We start from the raw sequence: 20,560 nt of genomic DNA on the forward strand, positions 1-20,560 counted from the left end.
TTCCTTCCTTCCCTCCCTATTACTTACATTTTTATGATTTTCTGTTTTCATAATTTCCCAATTATCGCTTGTTATCTGTGTATGTATGTATGTATGTATGTATTAGTCATATATAATTTATCTATCTGCTTGTTGGAGGAGGGAATGGAGTTTTGCAGATTTGAATGTCTCCTCAGCTGTGTACTGTTTGTGTATGCAAACGTGGTGACATGTCTACTGCAAGAAATACCTCCTGTTAGAGCATTCTTCTTATTGGTAAGACGCAACATTCAGTAAGATCTGATGTACGTGACATGGTTAATTTTTAAATGATCAAGTTCTTTGTAATATTGTAAATGAACAAAATATGCCTAGGAACCTCTTTTCCTCTCCTCCATCTGCACCTCAATCTGGAAATTCAACATTTTGGGCAGGGGGCAAGTGGTGGCCGTTGGGGATTTATACGCATCCCTAAAGCTTCTCTAAATGGAACCAATCAACACATACATATTGAGTGTCCCGGGCATCCGGAGCCCATCTACGCCATGGCCCCAGAAGGCAGGGTGCTTACAGTCTTGTTGGTGAGACAGTAAGTATGCCCATGGAAATATGACCAAGCGCTGCAGCCACTGTAGTGAGTTCAGAGCACAGAGTCCAGAGCACAGAGAAGTTAGGATTTATGACTGCCTAGGTTCGAACCATCTTATAGTTACGTTACCTCTGGTAAAGTTACTTAACCACTCTGGACTCTGTTTTTCTCACTGTAAAATGGGGTACTAATAAGACCTACCACAAAGGATTTTTGTGAGGATCAAAATGAAATAATACGCATAAAGTAGTTAGAACAGTGTTCAGCAAGCATTTCGTAAATGTGAGCTATTATTTTTGTTCTCACATTCCTATGATCTGGGAACATCCAGAACATTTCACAGAAGAGGCACATCGGGCTGGATCTTGTCTACCTTACTGGTGACGTGTTTCAAGGTCTAATATTGTCTCCAGCACACACTAGGCACATAGTAGGGTCACAATAGTTGACCCTAGGAAACTGAGCAGGGCAGTGCTCAGCAGTCCGCTGGCGGCTCCATCAGTGTGCTGACAATCGTCGTCGCCCGCTTCCCCTTTCTCCTACCTACATTAATTTGTACTGCCTACCCTTTTTGTAGACCTCATCTCCTCCAAATCATATGGTCCGGAAGAAGGCCTCTCCATGGGTTTTATAGCCAGCAGGGCACATCTAATCCTGATGTCCAGCTGGCCATGGAATTCCAGTCCCAGGAGTCTGCTGCACCCCTAACTAGAATCCAGAACCACTCAAGAAGGGTCAGGGGTACTTGGGGTGGGCCGTGCCCTGACCCTGAGCTGGAATCCTCTGATACACTCTAGCCTCTTGGTGCATGGAACCCTTGTGTGTTGTGAGGGAAGCAGCTTAAAGGCTCTGGGAGAATGGCTTTTTCACTGCTTCTAGGGGAGGAATAAGGACTCCCTTCTTCTGGCCACCTCTTTTATCTCCATCTTCAAGTTTTGACCAGTAGAATCAACTACATCCCATGAATCACAGCCCAAAGGGGAATGGGATTCAGGGAGGCCCTCTCTCTGCCTTCGGCATTCTCACTGGAAAGGGCGTGTCCACCTCCAGTTCCCTCTTTCATTCACATCATACAACCTGTGGGCATGGGTTGGTTGTCACACTGGAGTGTTCTCAGCTTCGGATCCTCCTGCCTCAGAGCTACAAGGTGGCTGGGCAGTTAAGGATAATGATAGCCACACAACTGACATTTATTAAGGACTCCTATGGACTGAGGCCCCGGGCCACCGGCACCACATCTCATTTCATCTTCACCCACGGCTCATCATACCGATGGGGCAGCTGAGAGTACCAGAGGCAAAGCAACACGCTCAAGACCACAGCAAGGGAGAGTAGCAGAGCGGGAACGTGCCCCCAGGCAGGCTTGCTCTAGCTGCTTCAGGAGTCTGTGTGCACCTTTCATTACTGCATCCAGTCCAAGGACTGATGCATATGGTGCATAGGTTTATTCAGGACACGAAACATAGGAACTCTCAGTTGCCTCCAGTAACGAGGATTCGTTCTGTTACATGAAGGGAAGTAGGAAACTGGGAACCTGGTCCAGTGGCTGCAGTGAGCTTCCCGTGGAGCAGTTCTCAGGGTAGCAACCTCGGGTATCCTCGGGTACCAAGCTCCCTTTCTGCCAGCTTCTTCCTGCTCACAGCAGCTGACTTCTCTTGCAGTATGGCCTTTGCTTCCTCACAGAATTATCTGCTCATGGCTTCTGCTCAGGGCAGGGTTCGTTGCATCCTCCCTGGTTGTCCTGCTTTTGAACTGTCTAAAAGGGCTTGATTTACTGCTATCCAGGCTTGGGTGCCCCCACTGGTACCCATATGATTACCCATGGGCTTCTAGTCAGCCCATGGAAGACTGCCTGAGTCGAGTGTTGGTTCTGGGCCCTCTCAGCTGTGGGCAGGGCAGCAGGATAATGGGGACTAAGTGGGAAGGGGCTCTGTGCCTTGTGGGCATGAGTAGGAGCATGCCCAGTGCCAAAACACCATGCAGGCTGGCCTTCAGGGGAGCCAGTATATCTTTCTGGTTAATTGCAAGGGCTTTAAAGAAAGACAGACCTGAGGTTGGGTGGACTCTGCTGCTTATTAGCTGTGGGAATGTGGGGAAATATTTTGATCGTTCCAGGGCTCAGTTTCCTCTTCTGTTAAATGGGTGCGACAGTAACACCTCCTTCAGTTTGTAGGATTAAATGAAACAAAGTCTATAGAGCACTTGGCACAGGATATATGCATGAGACTCCCATCATTGTCATTATTAACAAGGTGAGCTCACAGCTTGGGTTGAACAGAATTACACAGATTTCTTTGTGAACAGAATAGCATGGTGGTTAAATACCAAGGTTCTGAAGGCAGCATAACTTTGTTTAAATACTGGTTCCACATGTATTGGCTGGGTTCTTGGGAAAGTTACCTAAACTCACATCTCTAAAAGGCAAACAATATCTAACTCAGAGAGTTCATGTGAGAATTTAAAAAGCTGGGAAGAAAACACGGAAGAAATCCATGCAGAGTACTTAGCGCAGAGCCTGGCACATCGTTGGTAACCATGACTGTGATTATTATTAATTTTTTTAGAGGCTGCTAAGCATCACGGATGAAATGCAGGAAATGTGAGGTTGTTAGTTGATCGTGAACTTTGCTTTCAACACTTCGAGATCATTTTTGAAAGTAACAGAAAAAGTTGAGTGTGTTTTCATTCTAACCCACTTCAACATATTCATGCTTAGGCTTTAAGTACAATTTTTTTTTTTTAAGAATACAGAAGACATACTTTTCCAAACCCATAGGTGGGAAACCAAAGTTAAGTGATATTCTGATTCCCAGAGGGTGGCTGCAGAGGAATCCAGAGAGAGGGAGGAGCCTTGATTTACTTCAGCCCCTCTCTGCCACCAGTCCCCCCATCAGCACAGGGAGCTAATCCTTCCTGGTTATTGGGCTGGCCTTTGTGAGCCAGAGGAGGTTTAGGTTGACAATCAAAATAATAACTGTTATGGAAACTACTGAGAATGTGTAAAACCCCTCATTTTGCTATCATATTAGACTGTCTGAGATGTTTATACATAATATGACAGCCACTCAATGCATTTCCATCTGGAGAATCAGATACGAATCTTTAAGAAGAAAATATAGATGTTTTTTCAAAGACATATTAGCAAATGACAGAATAACAAAACCAAAGACGTCTCTCCTTGTGGCAGCCTGATGGGGTGGAGGGTTTTGTGGGGTTTATATTTCCTGTCTGTACATGGTCCTGATGGCTGCAGCTTGTCCTCTGACTGTCCATTTTGCTGTCGGTACCTGCCTTTGGAAGAAGGATTAAGCAACCCAAAGGGGTCTGGGCGGCCACAGCGACCATGTTACCGTTGTCACCATGTGGCAGGCACCGTGCTCAGCACTTACCATACATTTGCCATTACACCCTGCGGGGACCCTGCGAAAGGGGTTACATCGCTGCTGTTTCACAGAAAAGGAAACTAGGTGTCAAACACGACATTAACATGTCCCAAATCCACACAGCTGGGAATTGGCAAAGCGAGAAATCACATCCAGTTGTGTGTGTGTGTGTGTGTGTGTGTGTGTACACAAATCTCGTGATCCTGATAACAGGATACACTGCCTTCTTTGTTCAGCAAATATTTATAGGTGAAGTTTTCAGAGGTGATGAAGAAGAGAGCCCAGTGCTACTGAAAATTAGTCCTTGGGCCACCTTTATCTACATGTCTTAGGTCTGTTTGCTACTTTACATTTAAACAAGGTTCTGTAACTTTCAAAGCTTTTTTATGTACATTTTCTCTTTCTGGCTTCTAACAGATGGATGTTATACAAAGTCGAATAATGAAGTGCTGATCTTAAAACAAAAGAAAACAGATATTTAGTGTTTAACGAACACCTAGCCCAGCTTCCCAAATAGCAATGACTGGTGTAGCACATGCTGTAGTTGCCCTTCCCACACTCGTGGCCCACCCAAAATATACCTGCAGCTTCGGTGGGCATTTCCCATGCATCCTGAGAGCTTCCTACTTCTTTCATTCTCTGGGCTTTCTCTGGCTACAGGAGAGTTCTCAGCCCACCTGCAGGGCAGGCCAGAAGTGCTAGGGACTTAATGTCCGTAAGAGCAACTTTCAACCATGGGGGGGCTGGTATTAATGGGTAAATAGCCCAGGACACTTCTGATGCTCAAGTATGTTCGCTACAGTCTAAACTCAGAAGTTCCCATGTAGAATTGAGTCCCAGTTATTAGCCAAAGCAATAACCTGCTGATAAACACTTCCTTTTACTGGCTTCCCACGGGTAGCCAAATAGACATTTTCCCTGGACCAGCCACTCAGTAGAGAAATTATTGATTGTCCTCTGTTAATCAAAGATTATAGACAGTAGTACAGGGAAGATCTGGCCCCTGCCCTTTTAGATTTTACAAACAAACACACACACACACACACACACAGTGGAGACTTGGCCACAGTTGGGCATGTAGCAGCTTGGGAGGTGACTGCAAAAATCCAGGACAGAAATGATGGTGACTTGGTTCGGGTCAGTGGCAGTGAGTGACGAGAAGTAGTTGCATTTGGATATATTTTGAAAGTAATGCTAAGAGGTTTTGCTGACAGGTCAGGTGTAGGATGTGAGAGAAAGAGGAAAGTCAAGGATGCTAAGTCCCCCTACCCCTTGAGCAACTGGAAGAATGGAGTTGTTTTCAGCTTAGATGGGAGGACGACAGAAAGAGGGCAGGTAATAGGAGTCAAGCTTTTGACATGTATGCTTGCAATGCCTATTAGTCGTCCAAGTGAAGGTATAGAGCAGAGAGCTGGAATGCAAGCTGGAGCTCAGGGGAAAGGCCAGGGATGAAGATATAAAATTTGGGACTCAAAGGCATGTAGATTGGAGAGTAGATGAGATCATAGAGGGAGTCTCTCATTTCAAGGAAAGCACAGTCTAGTTGGAGGAGACAGTCGTTACTGAGTCACACAAATAGCTCATTCGCAGACCATGATGAAGTCTGGAAAGGCAGTTGTACTGACTGTCCTCTGAGGGCCTGAAAGATGCAGCAGACCCTGCCCTGAAACAATTAGAAGGAGGGGGCATTCTATACAAAGGAAGAATACAGCTGTGAACTCAGAAAACAACCAGAAGCACAAAGTAATAGTGAGAAAGGATCCTAGCAAAGAAGGTGGGGTCCAATCATGGAGAGCATTGACGGTCAAGAGAAAGAGTTTAGATTTCTCCTGTGGGCAGTGGGGAGCCACTGAGGTGGGTGAACGACAGGATTGGAACTGTTCCATAGGGCAACTCACTCTGGAGGCTGAAAGGGAGAGAGATAAGAAGAGGCTGTAAGACCAGAGAGTAGGGAGGAAGGAGAGGAAGGGATGGATGGGAAGACATTCAAGAAGAAACACAATTTGACAGGAGGTAACAAAATGTTCAATACGTGTAAGATTTGATCAGCATTACCATCTCGAGAAGAAGAGTGGAGAAGAGGTATATATGGGAGGTGCAAGGCATACATGGAAGAGTGATCATTGAAACACTGTTTATAACAGAAAATGCTGAGAAGCAACATAAAGGTCCATCAATAAGACTGATGCAATACGCTGTGATACATCTATACAATAGAATGCTCTTCAGTGATTAAAAGGGATGATATATATCTGAATTCACTGGCATGAAAGGAACACACAATTTATTGTTGAGTAAAAGAGGCTGTGAAACAGAATTTATCGTTTAACCCCATTTATCAAAATGCTATCTTTATAATATCGTTTGTGTATATATGTCTAGGGAGACCTTTGAAATTATGTTCGTCAAAATGTCAGTGATGGTTTTCCCCAGATGATAGGATTGCTGGTGTGTCGTTTGTTCGTTTATTTATTTGATTTAGGAGGAGGCAATTTTTCTGTCTTCCTGCATGGCATGAATTTTCTGACACAGGCTTGTAACAGTTTAAACAAGAGACAATACAGATTTTCTAAAGGAAGTCAAACAGACAGGCAGGGCAGGGCAAACATGGCCTCAGGTCTACAGTGAGAGCAGGTGTTAATGTGGGTCAACGAACCTCTTCCTTGGGTCTTTGGAACTAAAGGAACTTCAGTCTGAAGCATGGGGGAGGAATGTTTGGGGTAGCGTGCTCAGATGGCCTGGTGACCTTCTGCCTTCTTCCAGGGTCTTCCTGAGAGCTATCAACAAGTTTGCAGAAACCATGAACCAGAAGTTCCTGGAAAACACGAACTTTGAGTTTCAGGTGAGTGTGAGGCGCCAGACTTGCCCTTGGAGTGCCCTGGCTGGGCTGCTCCAGCAATCTGGGCTAACTGCTCCATCAGACACATCCCAAAACACTCGGAAGCTATGTCTGTGTCTCCGGGTGTTTCCACAGAGCCATGGCGGGGAGAGGGGAGGGCGGGAAGTACTCAGCGTTTGGAACCAGGCCCTTGATTAAATAGTCATCAACTGAGCAGCATATGCAAATGTGACCGTATGATGTATCTTGTGTTGAAGAGGAGACTTGCAGTCATTCATTGTCAAAGTGGGTGCCACCTTTTAAATATGTATTAATTTTTTTCTTACTTTTTTATTCACTGGAGCCTAGAAAAGCAGCCATTCTCAGATACTGAAAGATAAAGCTCACTAGTACATTTCTGTGATTTTCTGATTCCTCCAGAAACCACTTTTAGTGCTCAGACAAGACCTGGGGACTCTGTGAGGTTCAGGGGCTTCAAAGCATGCCCCTGGGGCAGACAGGGCGACACATCTGCTCAGGGCCCAGGCAAGAAGAACCAGCTCTTCAAAGCCTTGTGGACAAGTTCAGGTTGCTACCTCTGGCTGGAGGTGTGAGAGAGGAGACCCTTAAAAGGGGATCCCCCCTCCAGGGAAGCCTCTGACCCCCAGGATCTCTCACAGCACAAGCTTAGGGAGTGGCCAGCAAACTGGGGCGATGGCTTTTTCTGCCTGCTCGTCTGGGGTTTCAGTTCCTGTCTGGGCTCTGGCCTCTGGCCAGCCGAGGAGCCTCAGGCAAGGCCTGGACTGCATCCGTGCCTCAGCTGACTCATCTGTAAGATGCTCCACAACACCTCCCCTCGCTACTTCGTAGGGTTTTTCCAGAACGGGAACGTGCCAAGGCACTTGCTAGGGGAACTCACTTGTAAGGAGGGTCCCAACAGTTTCCGATCAAACACTTCCTCCTCCAAGAGGCCTCCCCTGCCTGATTCCTCTCCGAAGGTCCCCTAACAACCCCATGGCCACTGTGTATCACCACTTAGCCTGCTGTAGTCTCTTCATAGCACTCCGTGCCATCTTTCTTATTTGCCTACATGCCTGTTCTCTTTCTTTCCTCTGGTAGAAGGTAAGCTTCGGGAGTCGGGAGTGTGAAGACCTGTACTCACAGGGAATCTATGCTGTGTTCCTGGCACATAGTAGGTCTCCTTGGGGAGGTGATGCCTGGGCTGAGGTCTGTGAGATCCACTCTGCTAGACAGCACCGGCCTATAAATACTTAATAAATGTTATCTTTGAATGAGATTCTCTCCCACTACCTTGCATTTAAATCAGGCGACTGAACTGTAATGATAATGATGATGAAGAGAACAGCTGCCATTCTCTGACAGCAGTGTACGTGCACATCTCACAAGAAGCGCTTTATGCGTTATCTTTCTCAGTCCTTACAACTACCCTACAAGGTAGTTACTATGACTCTTATTTTCTCTACTGGAGGGATGTGGACACTAAGACTCCCAGGCGACAAGCAGATAGCCTGAAGTCACACAGCGTGTCAGTGCAGAGGTGGGACGAAAGCACAGCAGTGGCTGGCCCCAGAGCCTGCAGATCACTGCAGCCACATGCTAGAGATAGAGTTTCACCACCACGTTGGGTTGACTGTTTGGCAGGGTCTGGGTGAGAGTTATAAATCTTTGACATGGAAACAAAACATGTCACTTTGGCTGTTTGAATCAGGACAAGTGTTTGATCCCTTTCCAAATGTGGCCCAGGTGCCTGCAGGCTCTGGTTACGAGTACGATCAGGGAAGTTAATAAGGCCATTGCTTTCTTGGAGGGGCAGCTCGGAAGAACACACCTAGGGGCCAGTGGCAAGGCCGTGTTTGGGCCATAAAACCGTTGGCTGGTTTGTTCATCTCTTTCCGTGGGCTTTGGTAATTGTAGCCTTGGACCTGATTTCCTGCCTCTGGCTCTCCTCCGTGGTCTTAGAGCGGTACTTTCCAAGAGAAGCTCAGCTTTAGTCCTTCATGCCATTCTTTTAGGTTTTATCCAGTTTTCCTGAAAGAAGATCTGCATCTGAGAGTGCCCCAGAGAAGTGGGGGTTTCATACATGGAAGGTTTGAGCTTATGAGCTGTGTGGCTTTAGGCAAATTACTTCACCTCTCTGTGCCCCGGTGTCCTCAACATCAAATTATGACACTAATAGTAGCTACTTCTCTGGATTGTTGAGAGGATTCAGTGAATTAATTCGTGTAAAATACCTAGAATGCTGGGAACATGGTAGTTAATAAATGGTTAATAAATGTTAGCTCATTATAATTACAATAATTATCATTTTGATGTGATGATGATGACGGTGGTGGTGGTCCTAAGTGTGTCAGGTCTGGGAACCCACATGTCAGTCCTCAGCCAACAGAACAGTAGGGAGGCATCTTTCTGGTCACCACAACAACTGCCTAGGGCTGTCACACCCACAAGATTTGTAAAACGGGAAAGCGGCCAACATTACAAAATGAAATAAATCTCCTTTTCGAATGAGACTTCCACAGATATTTAGTGGGAAGCACTCAAGAACAGGATCATTCTTCAAACCTATCTTTGTTCTCCTACCTTCTCCTCACTTGTGTGAGAATGGATTTGTTCTCTGTACCCTGCCTGGAACACGCCTCGTTTTCTTCTTACCGTTTCATTAATTATGCCTTTAATATCAGCAGGAACAGCATCCACCACTAAGCGCGGCTGCCCTTGCCAGCTGCTGCCCAGAGGAGGGGCAAGTACAATGAGATTAGCCCTAATATCTTTTCCAGAACTGTGGTTTTATGATTCAAAGGGCAAAAAGCAAGGAGCTCTGTGGGTGCCGTTCTGTAGGTGACAAGACCTGGGAATTAGAAAAATGATGCTTCCTGCTTGGGGCTAAAAAAGTTTGCATTCCCAGGCCCTATTCAAGATGCTGGGCCTTGAGATTCACATCTGTTTGCATGGTCAGGGAAGACCAAGAGAGGATTTCGAGTTTAACTCAGTGAGAATTTTTGTTTCAGAGCAATTCTCATGAGTCCAGGCTGTTGCAACATGCCTTGAGAAACTCAGAAGCAAAACAGAGCACTGGCCTGCCTTCAAAGATCTTGGGGTCTCAATAGCAGACTATAAATCCATCTTATAGCATCCAAACTTTTGAAGAAGGTGACTAAGCTTTATTAGGCATCGACTTAGGGCATTTTGACCCTTAATCATGATCCTATTAGGTTGGGATATACCCATTTTACTGGTGACGAAACTGAGCTTCAGAGAAGTGGTTGACTTTCCTGTTAAAGGTCACCTAACTATTAAGTGGGTCTTCTGGGATTCAACCCCAGGCCTGTCTGCAATACCCAAGCTCTTTTCACTCTTCTGCACTGTCTCTTAGGAACAGGGTGCCTTTCGGATCTAGGAGACAGCTCTATGTAGCTCCGGAAACAGTCTGCCCTTGTTAGCTTTTGCTGGCCGTGGGACAGGGAGCTCTTCAATGATTGGCTGCAGAATTAGACTCTCCATGTTGGAAACTCTGATTGGTCCAGAAATCAGTGGTTGCACTTCAGATGTGTTCTTTGGCTCCAAATAACTTTTTTCCATCTTAGGTGGCTGTCTGATTGCTACTAAGACCATTCTCTCTACTTGGGAAGCTGTAATTGGCTCTGCCTTTGGTAATTCCAGCCTTAGTCTTGAGGCATTTCTGGATCAGCTTCTGGGCACCAGACCACCTTGGGATCATTTTTAAACCTGTACTGGAGACCCTGTGAAATGAAAAGCTTCCAGAGTATTCCCAGCCGTTGGTGGAGGAATGAGGGCAGGCTTGGTCTTTATAATGGGAAGTGTAACCAGTGATGGCAAAATACATGAGAGAGGGAGCACAGACACAGAGGGAGCACTCATTGGCGCCTTGAAGAGGCCCACAGCACTACCCACAGGGAGGTCATGGCAGGACGCCTCCACCAGGCAGGAAGATGGTCACGTGCTTGGGGACAGCTTCTGCGGCCCTGCCTGCTTCAGCTTGAGGACCCTAGACAACCTCTGGACTGATGTTCCCAACCTGAATCTGTAGCTGGAAACTTTTACTCCCAGAATCAATGGCATCTTCACAATGGCCATGGCAGCTGGGCCTCTGCACCACAGAGGTGGGTATGCTGACTGCATTTCAACAACCCTGGGTGTTGGGTCTTTTTTTTTTTTTAAATAAGAATTTGGGGTAAATAATAATTCAAGGCCATTGAGAAAGAAACTTATAGGATCAGACATTCTTGATGTCTCTGCTGTAAAGATATCTGATGAACCAGTGGAAAACTCAACCAACGACAAAGGCTAACAAGAACCAAGAGAGAAGAAGAAGAGCAATTTTAACAGAAGAGCAGAGTGGTTAAAGAATGCAAGTTCTGGAGACAGATGCACTTGGATTCAAATGCCAGCTTCATCATTTTGTAACTGTGTGACCTTGGGCAAGTTAGTCAACCTCTCTGGGCCTCAGTTCCCTGTTCTCTAAAATGGGGAGAATCATAATACCAGTAGCATAGTTTCTGGGGAGGATTTAACAAGAACACATGCGGCATGCTGGGCTCATTAATGAACTCATTCAACAAATATTTCCTGAGTACATGTTGGGTTAGACATGATCCTAGACACTGGATATACAACAGGGAGTAAAAAGATGAGTTTCTTGCTTGCATGATGCTTACATCCGGTAGAGGAGACAGAAAATAAATTAGTTCTGCTTAAAATATGTCATGAATCCTGTGAACAGGGTGTAATGAGGGCAGATAATGGATGGATCTAGTTTAGTCCAGGCGGGCTGGGAAGGCTTCCCCTGGAAGTGATTTTTGAACTGAGATCAAAAGGCTGAGTAGGAGTTTACTAGGTAGCAATTTCCTCATTTTGTCCTTATAAGTACCCCCTTTAGATACTATCTAAAGTCTCAGAGAGGTAGGGTAACTTGCCCATGACAGTGGAACTTGTAATTGGATTGGAATTCTGGAAGGTGACCTGACGGTATCTATGAAAACAAACAACAAAGACAACACAAACAATAACAATATCTGCATAGACCCTGTGCCTTAGCAGTTCCACGTCTAGGAATGTATACTACATAACAGTCTCTCATGCATAAAGATATATAAACAAGGATGTTGATTACAGCACCAATGCTAAAGAAGAAAAAAGTTGGAGTCAAGCTAAATGTCTATAAATAGGAAATTGGTTACAATTAAAGTACATTCTTAGAGCAGAAGACCATGCAGCAATAAAAGAGAATGAAGCAGATCTGTGTATGCTAATGTGGAAACATCTGCAAGAAATATTGATGAGAGAAAAAAGCAAAGTATAGCAGACTATTAAGAAAAGATGTCTATACATATGTTTGTTTATACACAAAAATTTTTGGAAGGATATCCAGGAAATTGTTAGCAACATTTTCTTCTGGGGAATTAGACTAGGGTCCAAGGTAGGATGGAAAATAACTTTTGATTATTTAATCTTTTCAGTCATTTAATTTCTTTCACTGTGTGTATATTACATTTATAATTTTTTGAGAGTTAATTAAAAATAGCTGAATTCTAATTACACCCACTAGCGGTATGACTGGGTGGTTGTTTAATTTATCTGGATCTCACTGTTTACATCTGCGAAGTAATAGATTTGGACCAGATGACCCTTAAATTTATTCCAGCTTTAACCTTCTTTTGTCCTACGATTTCAAAAGATGAAATTCCCAATCAGAAATCACCTTACTTCTTCCCCGGGGAAAAGGAACCTGTGTGTTTTGCCAAAGATTCTGTGGCTTCTCTGAGCCATCCAGGCTGGGCTGTTAATAAAATGCCACCAGGCAGCTTGGGCCAGGGAGGAAAGAAAAATCTGGGATCTTTTGAAACAACTGGAGAATCTCTCTAACAAAATGGTGATCAATAAATAAATATTTTCTGGAGCACAACTGTATTCAAGCCATCGTACTGAATTTAGCATTAGGGATACAAATAAGTAGAAGCCAGAACCCTTGGTACTGGTGGAACTTACAATCGGAAAAGACAGGGCTTACAAATGCTCTACGACCAGTACTTACAACAATCCTTTATGGTAGTTACCATATTTTTTCCATTTTACAAGTAAGGAAAATGAGGCTCAGAAAGGTCAAGTAGCTAGCCAAAGACGGCTCAGCTAGTAAGAGAGAGACTGGTATCCATTCCCTAGTCTGTGAGACACTGAGGCATGTGCTCTTAACCGCTGGAGGATCCTGTCACGGGAAGTGAGTGGAGCACAAGGTCAGGTGCGGAACGATGGACCCATGTCTGTGGTTGCACCTACTAAGTGCTCCTCAGATCCGGAAGGGCTGAGCATACCTGATGTGCTCTGCCTTCTGGGAAGGCCTTATGAAGGAAGTGGGTCTCGAACTGGGCTTTGATGAAAGGATGGAAGTTAGATGCTGCAGGTGTGAGAACCACTGTGAGCAAAGCCACGGAGGCCAAGACGCTTGTGTTCTATCTGTGAGTCTGAGCAGATCAGCCCCTGCCCCCTCCCCAGGCAGTTTGCTGAGGGAGATAACACTGGAAATTGCCTGAAAAGCCAGGTTAGTTCATTTGGTTCTGATTCTTCAGGAGCAAGAGTCAAGGAAGGTTCAGGCAAGAAGTATCATGAGTGCCCAGCCGTGTCTATTTGTGGCCACTGCTCAGCTCTCAGGCACTGCACAGAGCCACTGACCATGACGGCCTTCCCTCCGTTCCAAAGTTGGACCCACAGAGCCTCATGGGCAGAACTGGGCAGGGGCTGTGGGTGAGACACCTAGGGGCACCATTTCTGATCCACCAAGAAGAAGCAGCACTGTATCTATGGTCTCATGGTCCACGAAGATCTTCAAGGAGAGAAGTCAAAAGAAAATCAGGTGCACTCCTAAGTATATACCCAAGAGAACTGAAAACACACATCCACACAAAAACTCACATGTAGATGTTCATAGCAGCATAATCGCCAAAAGGCGGAAACAAACCAAATGTCCATCAGGGATAAACAAAATGTGGTACGTCCATATATATTTATACCCAGAATAGTATTCAGCAATAAACAGAAATGACGGACTGACACCTGTGACAACGTGGATGAACCTTGAAAAGGTCATGCGTGGTGAAAGGAGCCAGACACTAAGGAAAGGTCACATATTTTCTGATTCCATTTCTATGAAATGTCAAATCCACAGAGACAGAAGCAGCTTTGTGGTTGCCAGGGGCTGAGGAGGAAGGAAGAATGGAAGTGACTGCTAATGGGTGGACGGTTTCTTTTTGGGGCAATGAAAATGTTCTAAAATTAGGTAGTAGTACCTTGTGAGTATACTCAAACCCACTGAATGATATACTTTAAAAAGTTAATGTTATGATATGTGAATTATATCTCAACTTTAAAAAAGAAAATCAGGAATGTGTGACAGAAAACATTTTTGAAGGACCAAGTCAGGTAGAATAGAGGCTAGCAAGAAGCTTAATTAGATTTGACAGTGTCTAGGTATTCTCAAACATGGTTGGGAGAGGGGGATTTCTGGAATTATTCTCAAAAGTGATACCAGTTCAACTTACTTTGTCACATACCTATTTCCTGTTGTAACCTGATTATTCTCATGAAATCCCCTAAATTCAGGAATTTTTCACCCTAGAAATAACCCATTACATGTCCTATGACCAAGTTTTCCCGTTCCTTGGCTTGTGGTTTCATATCCTTGTCTTAGACGGGAGGAGGTGTAAGCTCTGGGCTTACACAGACCAAAACAGTACACTTTCAGAACCTGCAAGTCATGGGGACGTCAGGAGGAAGGACAGTCAGAGTGGCTGAGAGACGCCAGGAGGAAGGACAGTCAGAGTGGCTGAGAGACGCCCTGACCTTTACTGTGTTTGGATAAGCGAGGTTATTACGGAAACAGAGGAGCCTGAGATCTGATTCTCAGGGTGATGGGCAGTTTTTGGAGGACTTTGAGGAAGGGAGTGATACGATATGATCCTTCCGGCTTCTGTGTGCAGAGTTGACTTTACGGGGGCCACAAGCCAGGAGGTCACTTCACTGCACCCCTGGAGAGACTTGGTCTTTTTGGACTCTGGGAGATAAAGTTTCAAGTAAAAGAAGGAAAGCTCATTTCCTCAACAGAGTATGAGCTGCACAAGGGCAGGGACAGCTGTCTGTATAACCATTGCCCTATCCCCACGTGATGGCAATGCCTGGCCCATTGAAGATGTTCAATAAATATGTGTTAATGCATCCTCAGCTAAAGACTGATCGCAGCGTGTAGAAAGAGACTTGAACGTCAATCAGAAGGCTTGGGTTTAAATCGCAGCTCTGCTGTATGTTTAACAAGCTGTGTGACCTTAGGCAAAATACTTAAGCCCTCTAAGCCTCAGTGTCCTCAACTGTAAAATGGGCCTAATAATGGCTACCAAGTTTTGAGAGATGAAAGGAGGGATGTGTGGGAAAGTTCCTGGCTCATGGTAAAATGAAGGGCTTGTTTTGCTCCTTTCTGAAACTGGAACCACAAGCCCAAATGAAAGTAATACTCTGGGCAGCAGTAGGGGCTTTATCAAGGGTAGAGCTGCCTTTCATTTAGTCTTGGCCATCTGAAACTTCCGATGAACATCTTTGAGTGAAGGATGAAGGTCACACTGGCAGGTGATTTCCCCAGCTGGTGTTAACCCTCCCCTTGCTAGTCAATGTTTAGAGGAGGCTGGAAGTGTGTGGGCTTTGTCCAGCAAAGCCGCCCCCCACCTGCTCCTTGCAGGGCCATGGCATCTCATAATAATTGCCCCTGAGCTCCGAAGGCACCAGGTTGTACTATTTGCTTTGGTACCAAAGGAGTCACTTGAATAATGAAAAGAATAATAGGGCAAACCAGTGCTTTGGAGCTCTTACTGAGATTCATGCCCTTTAAACACATCATCTTTACCATAACCCTCTGCAGTGGATACACAGGTACCCCTTTTGCAGATGGGTTCACTGAGGCTCAACAATACCTTGGTTTGGGTCTCCATCTCGGTTCTGTATCCTGTGTCAATATCATTGTCACTGCTGCTAATCTTTGGAGCCCTTGCCCTGCGCTGCACACTTGACCTGATCTCTTTCACCATGAGCCGTGGAGTGGGTTCTAGTATTAGTCTCTTCATTTAGCACCAAGAGATCATGTAAATGTGATGGTTATGACAAGCTTACCTGTAAACTTGGCCCTCAGTGGTTTTTGAACTCAAATTAGCATTGCAATCACCCAGAGTACTTGTGAACACACGGATTTCTGGGGTCCGATTCAGTAGGTCAGGGGTGGGTCCAGAGCATTTGCATTTCTAATGAGCTCCCACGTGCTGCTGGTACTGCTGAGCAGAGCCACACTTCAGAACCATTGAACTAAAGAGAAGGAAAAGGCAAAATATTCTAAGCTGGAATAGGTTGCAGGCTGGTCCTCTGAGCTGTCGGGTGAATTAGGGAGGACTTCCGTAGAGGCTGAGAGGCTCTGAAATACTTAATCCCTCATCACCCTCTACTTCTAGGGCAGAGAACCAGCTCACCAGGGCACCCAGCTGGGGCGACTTGTCTTTCAAAAAAACAAAATGAAGCAAAACAACAACAATGAAAAAGCAGCCCTAAAGTCTTCCTCCTTGCCCAAATCCAGAGATTTGTCAGAGAGAGGATGTGGTCGGCACCTAGAGAAATCCATCAGTTATCCTCGCTCTGGCCGGGATGTTAATTTCAGAGTCAGTGCCAGTTAGAAAATTGCAGCGCACAGAATTAAACTGGTTCTGCCTCGGTCTTCTGCCATCTTCATAAATTATTCACGTTACCCAGCGTTTAATATGCTTTCCCACTTCAGACCCTCTCCGTGACTGTTCTCCACTCTTTCATTTACAGCTGTGGAACAACTATTTTCATCTGGCGGTGGCTTTTATCACTCAGGATTCTCTGCAGCTGGAGCAGTTCTCACACGCCAAATACAACAAAATCCTGAATAAGTAGGTTGCATTTGGATCTCTTGAAAGGGGGGTAGGGGTTCATGAGAATCTCTGAGATGGTGACTGAAGCAGACATTTTTTGTTCCTCCTAGGTACGGGGACATGAGACGGCTAATTGGCTTCTCCATCCGTGATATGTGGTACAAACTTGGTGAGTAGGCACACACAACCAGACAGACACCATCTGCACAGGCCAGGCTCCTTCTTGAAGACCATCCGTTAGAGGGCCATGGGGACTTCAGCAGTGGGAGCTTGAAATAATAGTCTATCGCTGTACGCGCCCCGGGTCCTTAATAAGTGCCTGATGAGAGAGGGTGCCCATCCCCCAAATCCCACCCCCCAAAACAGCTGTGGATCTGCTTCTCCTTGGTGCCCCTGAGGGGTTAAGAACTCAAACTGGATTTTACAAGAAGGAGAAAGAGCATGACTGCTGTGGGAGTACACGTCACACGTGTGCTTTCTGCTGACTGGTGGCCGTTCTGCATCCCGCTTCCTATGTGATGTAGTGATCTACAAAAGACCCTCCAACCGCATGGGGGAGAATTGTTTCCATGGAAGACGAAGGTCTTTTGCGGTATGTTTGAGCTGAAACGTGACCCCAGAAGCTGTCCCTGCTTCAGTGAGCTGCAGGAATCCTGTGTGAGCTGAGTGGCATCTGTGGGAGGAAAGAAGGGGAGATGGAGTCCGCCAGGCATTTAGGGAGGGTCTGAGTCAGACCAGGGCTAAGGAGATCTTTATCTAGTCTTCACATCACCTCCTGCAAGATGGAAACATTACCTGCTCCTTTTACTGATCAGGAAACTCAGAGAGGGAAGCAACTTGCTTGAGATGAAACAGTGGCAAATCCCAGAGCTTGGTTTTGATTCCACGAGGCTGGGGGCCACATACCTCGCCCAAGGCCTGAATCCTGCTCCATAAATAGGTGCGGAAAGGATGAATGGGTAGATGGATGGATGAATAAATAGTAAAAAGTAATGAACCATTTTCACCTCCGATTTTTGTGCACCCTCCTTGACTCTCTGCTGCCGAATTGCTCTGCCCTGGGCCCGGATGTGGGCCCTCTTCAGTCAAGCACTTGCAGTGCTGTGCCCATCTCTTAGATTCAACCTGTATCACCTCCCCTGACTTTGCTTCTTGCCTCCCCAGACATCTTAGTGTCTTTCAGTTCCCATCTGATTTCCTGGACAGCCGTTCCTCACCCTTTCCAGCAAGGCCCGTTCGTTGTGGGGAAAGCACAGTGGATATCAGCCTGGGTTTTGTGTTTGCTGGCAGCAACTCAACTCAGGCCAAGAGCACATACTGGTAACAGGAGGGTTGTGGACTGGCTCACAAAATCAAAGTGAGAGCTGGGGAACCAGGCCCAGAACAGACTCTACATCTCTGCCTGGGGCCCCAAAGCCAGGGGACTGAGTGACACTGGGCCTAACCTGGGGAAACAGCATCTTCTCCCAGGGTGCTTACGAGGATCATGAGAGCAAATACTGGGAGAGTGAGGCCATGGAGGCCACACCCATATCAGAGTTTTTATCATTATTTTCACCCTCTTGCCATCAGGAGGGAGCCTCATTTTCCTGTTCTAGCTCAGTAGTCATCAAAGCCAGGCCTGTGTCACTAAGGCCTGAAGGGCAGGGCCCGGGCAGGGCCCAGGCAGGTAATGTAAAAGAGTGAAGGGGCTGATGTATGTTAAACCCACAGAAATCCATAAAGCAGGGTACTGTCAACATTTGGGGTTGGACAATTCTTTGTTGTGGTGGCTGCCCTATGTATTGTAGGATACGTAGTAGCATCCCTGACCTCTAGCCACCAGATGCCTACCCACCAGATCCTCCTTAGTTGGGTTAACCCAAAAAAGTCTCTAGACATTGCCAGATGTCATGTGTGTGTGTGTGTGTGTCTGTGTGTGTGTGTGCACGTGCATGTGTGTATACAGAATTACCCCCATTTGTAAGCCACTATCATAAATAAATACCATCTCTGCCCTGTTTTTCTAGAACAGCATACCTTTCTCACTCTATCTTTTGTTTTTCCACTTTGGATAATGACAGGGATGTAAGAAATACTTTATGCTTCATTCACCATTACCCTGCAATAGGGAAAAACAAAAAAGCATAGTGCCAGTGAAGGCCTACCTGGTAGCCAGCATCTGGCCTCAGGGGTCAGGATTATAGGAAGGAGTAGGTGGGCCTGCAGCAGAGTGAAGCAGATGTGCCCCAGCTAAAAGGGGCAGTTGCTGTCCTGCTCTGGTTGACTGCCGTCCTTTTACAATGCAAGGCCGACACTGTCACATCTTCCGTTTTTTCAAAAGGAGCCAGGAAACATAATTTTTAAATGCATTTTCCAGTTTATGAATATTGGTGATAACTAATTGCAAGTTTTTAAAACACTGAATGTGTCCAGTGAAACATGGGGCCCAGATTCGGTTTGCATATGAGTTTGCGTTCTTTGCTTTACAACAGCAAAGAGGAGGTAAAGCCGTGGTGGGCTTCCTTTCCCAGATCTACATATCAAGCGTTGCCAGAATTGCAAAGCAGGGATCTGTGCTTTGTTTGTTTCTAGTTCTTCCACACAGCCTGCTCTTTTCTGAATGTCCTTCATTGCCGTTGTTTTGCACACAGAAGATTTTATTTAGATATAGATTATGTTTTGGCAGGCGTTCCTGTGTTCCCAATTATGCTGATGAATGAAAAGATGTTACCAAATATTCCACCTGCTTAGAATCACAGAACATCAGAACTGGAAGGGCCCTTTAGAGATCATATTGTCCAGCATTTTTCAAACGTCTATTTTTAGCTGAGGACCAATAAAAAAAAATCCTGCTCAACACAGAAATTGGATGAAAGCCAAGCTATTCTAATTGAAGTCGAGTGGGGGGCCCAGAGCCCATTATAATGGGCCTCTCCTGAGCTCCCATGTAGAGCCCTGTGGATTTTCTGGGGAGAAATCCTGAAGTACTTCAGAGAATAGTTTGAAGCTACAGGTCTGGTCCAACCCACCATTTTACCAATGAGGAAACTAAGGCACAGAGAGACAAAGAGGTGTGTACGGGATCCTGGAGTGGATTAGAGTTAGATTCAGGGCAAGTACCCTGGCACGAGTGTTTGTCCAGAAGCATCACAAACTTCTTGATGTATTCAAGTACCTGTAGGATGAATTAATGTAATTAAAAGATATACTTGTTAGGGTTTGGGGGTTGCAAGAAAGAGATGCTGACTGTGGCCGCCTTAATCAGGGAAGGTACTTATGGGAAGGGGAAGGGGAAATGGGCTACGAAGGGTAGGGCCAGAGACACTCAAGGATCCACGACAGGTGGTGTGACATTGCCTTCAGAATGTTCCCTCCCAGCATCACTCTGCTAAAGGTCCAGTCTCCAGGGGACACCATTCTATTGGCCTTCCTTGGATGACCTCTCCATCCATGCCCCCACCAAGCCTACATCCATCAAGGGAGGTAGAATTTCCCAAAGGAAAACGTTCATGGAGTTATGAGAGGTCAGACAAAGGCACAGATGTCCACAGCAGAAAACAAAAAGTAAAGGATGCTGCTGGCAAGGATGGCGGAGGCTCCAAGGAAGAGGAAGGTATATCAGCCTGAAGGGGTTTTCCTGCTGCTAATTAGTTACATTGCTGCCTTCTCTTTGCCTATCTCCTTCAGGGATAAGGGGAGGCAGAGTGAATGGATGGTTCCCCATCCCCACCCCACTCCGCGTTCTGCCAGATGATGTCATTAGCACACTTTCTCTAACGTGCTAATGAGGTTAATCTGCTAATCCAAACCAGGACTAAGCACTGTATACATGAGGGCCCAGTGTAGT

At 45.8% G+C, this 20,560-nt stretch overlaps 1 protein-coding gene across 1 annotated transcript in view; it reads left to right on the forward strand.

Moving 5' to 3' along the window:
- DOCK2 (dedicator of cytokinesis 2) overlaps positions 1 to 20,560 on the forward strand; it is a 407,888-nt gene that overhangs the window by 318,657 nt on the left and 68,671 nt on the right. The window contains exons 30-32 of the mRNA XM_030829968.3: positions 6,715 to 6,793; positions 16,649 to 16,749; positions 16,842 to 16,900. Coding sequence (XP_030685828.1) covers positions 6,715 to 6,793; positions 16,649 to 16,749; positions 16,842 to 16,900 — 239 coding nt within the window. The remainder of the gene's footprint in view (positions 1 to 6,714; positions 6,794 to 16,648; positions 16,750 to 16,841; positions 16,901 to 20,560) is intronic.

Source organism: Globicephala melas, chromosome 3, assembly GCF_963455315.2.
Source record: "Globicephala melas chromosome 3, mGloMel1.2, whole genome shotgun sequence".
NCBI lineage: Eukaryota > Metazoa > Chordata > Mammalia > Artiodactyla > Delphinidae > Globicephala > Globicephala melas.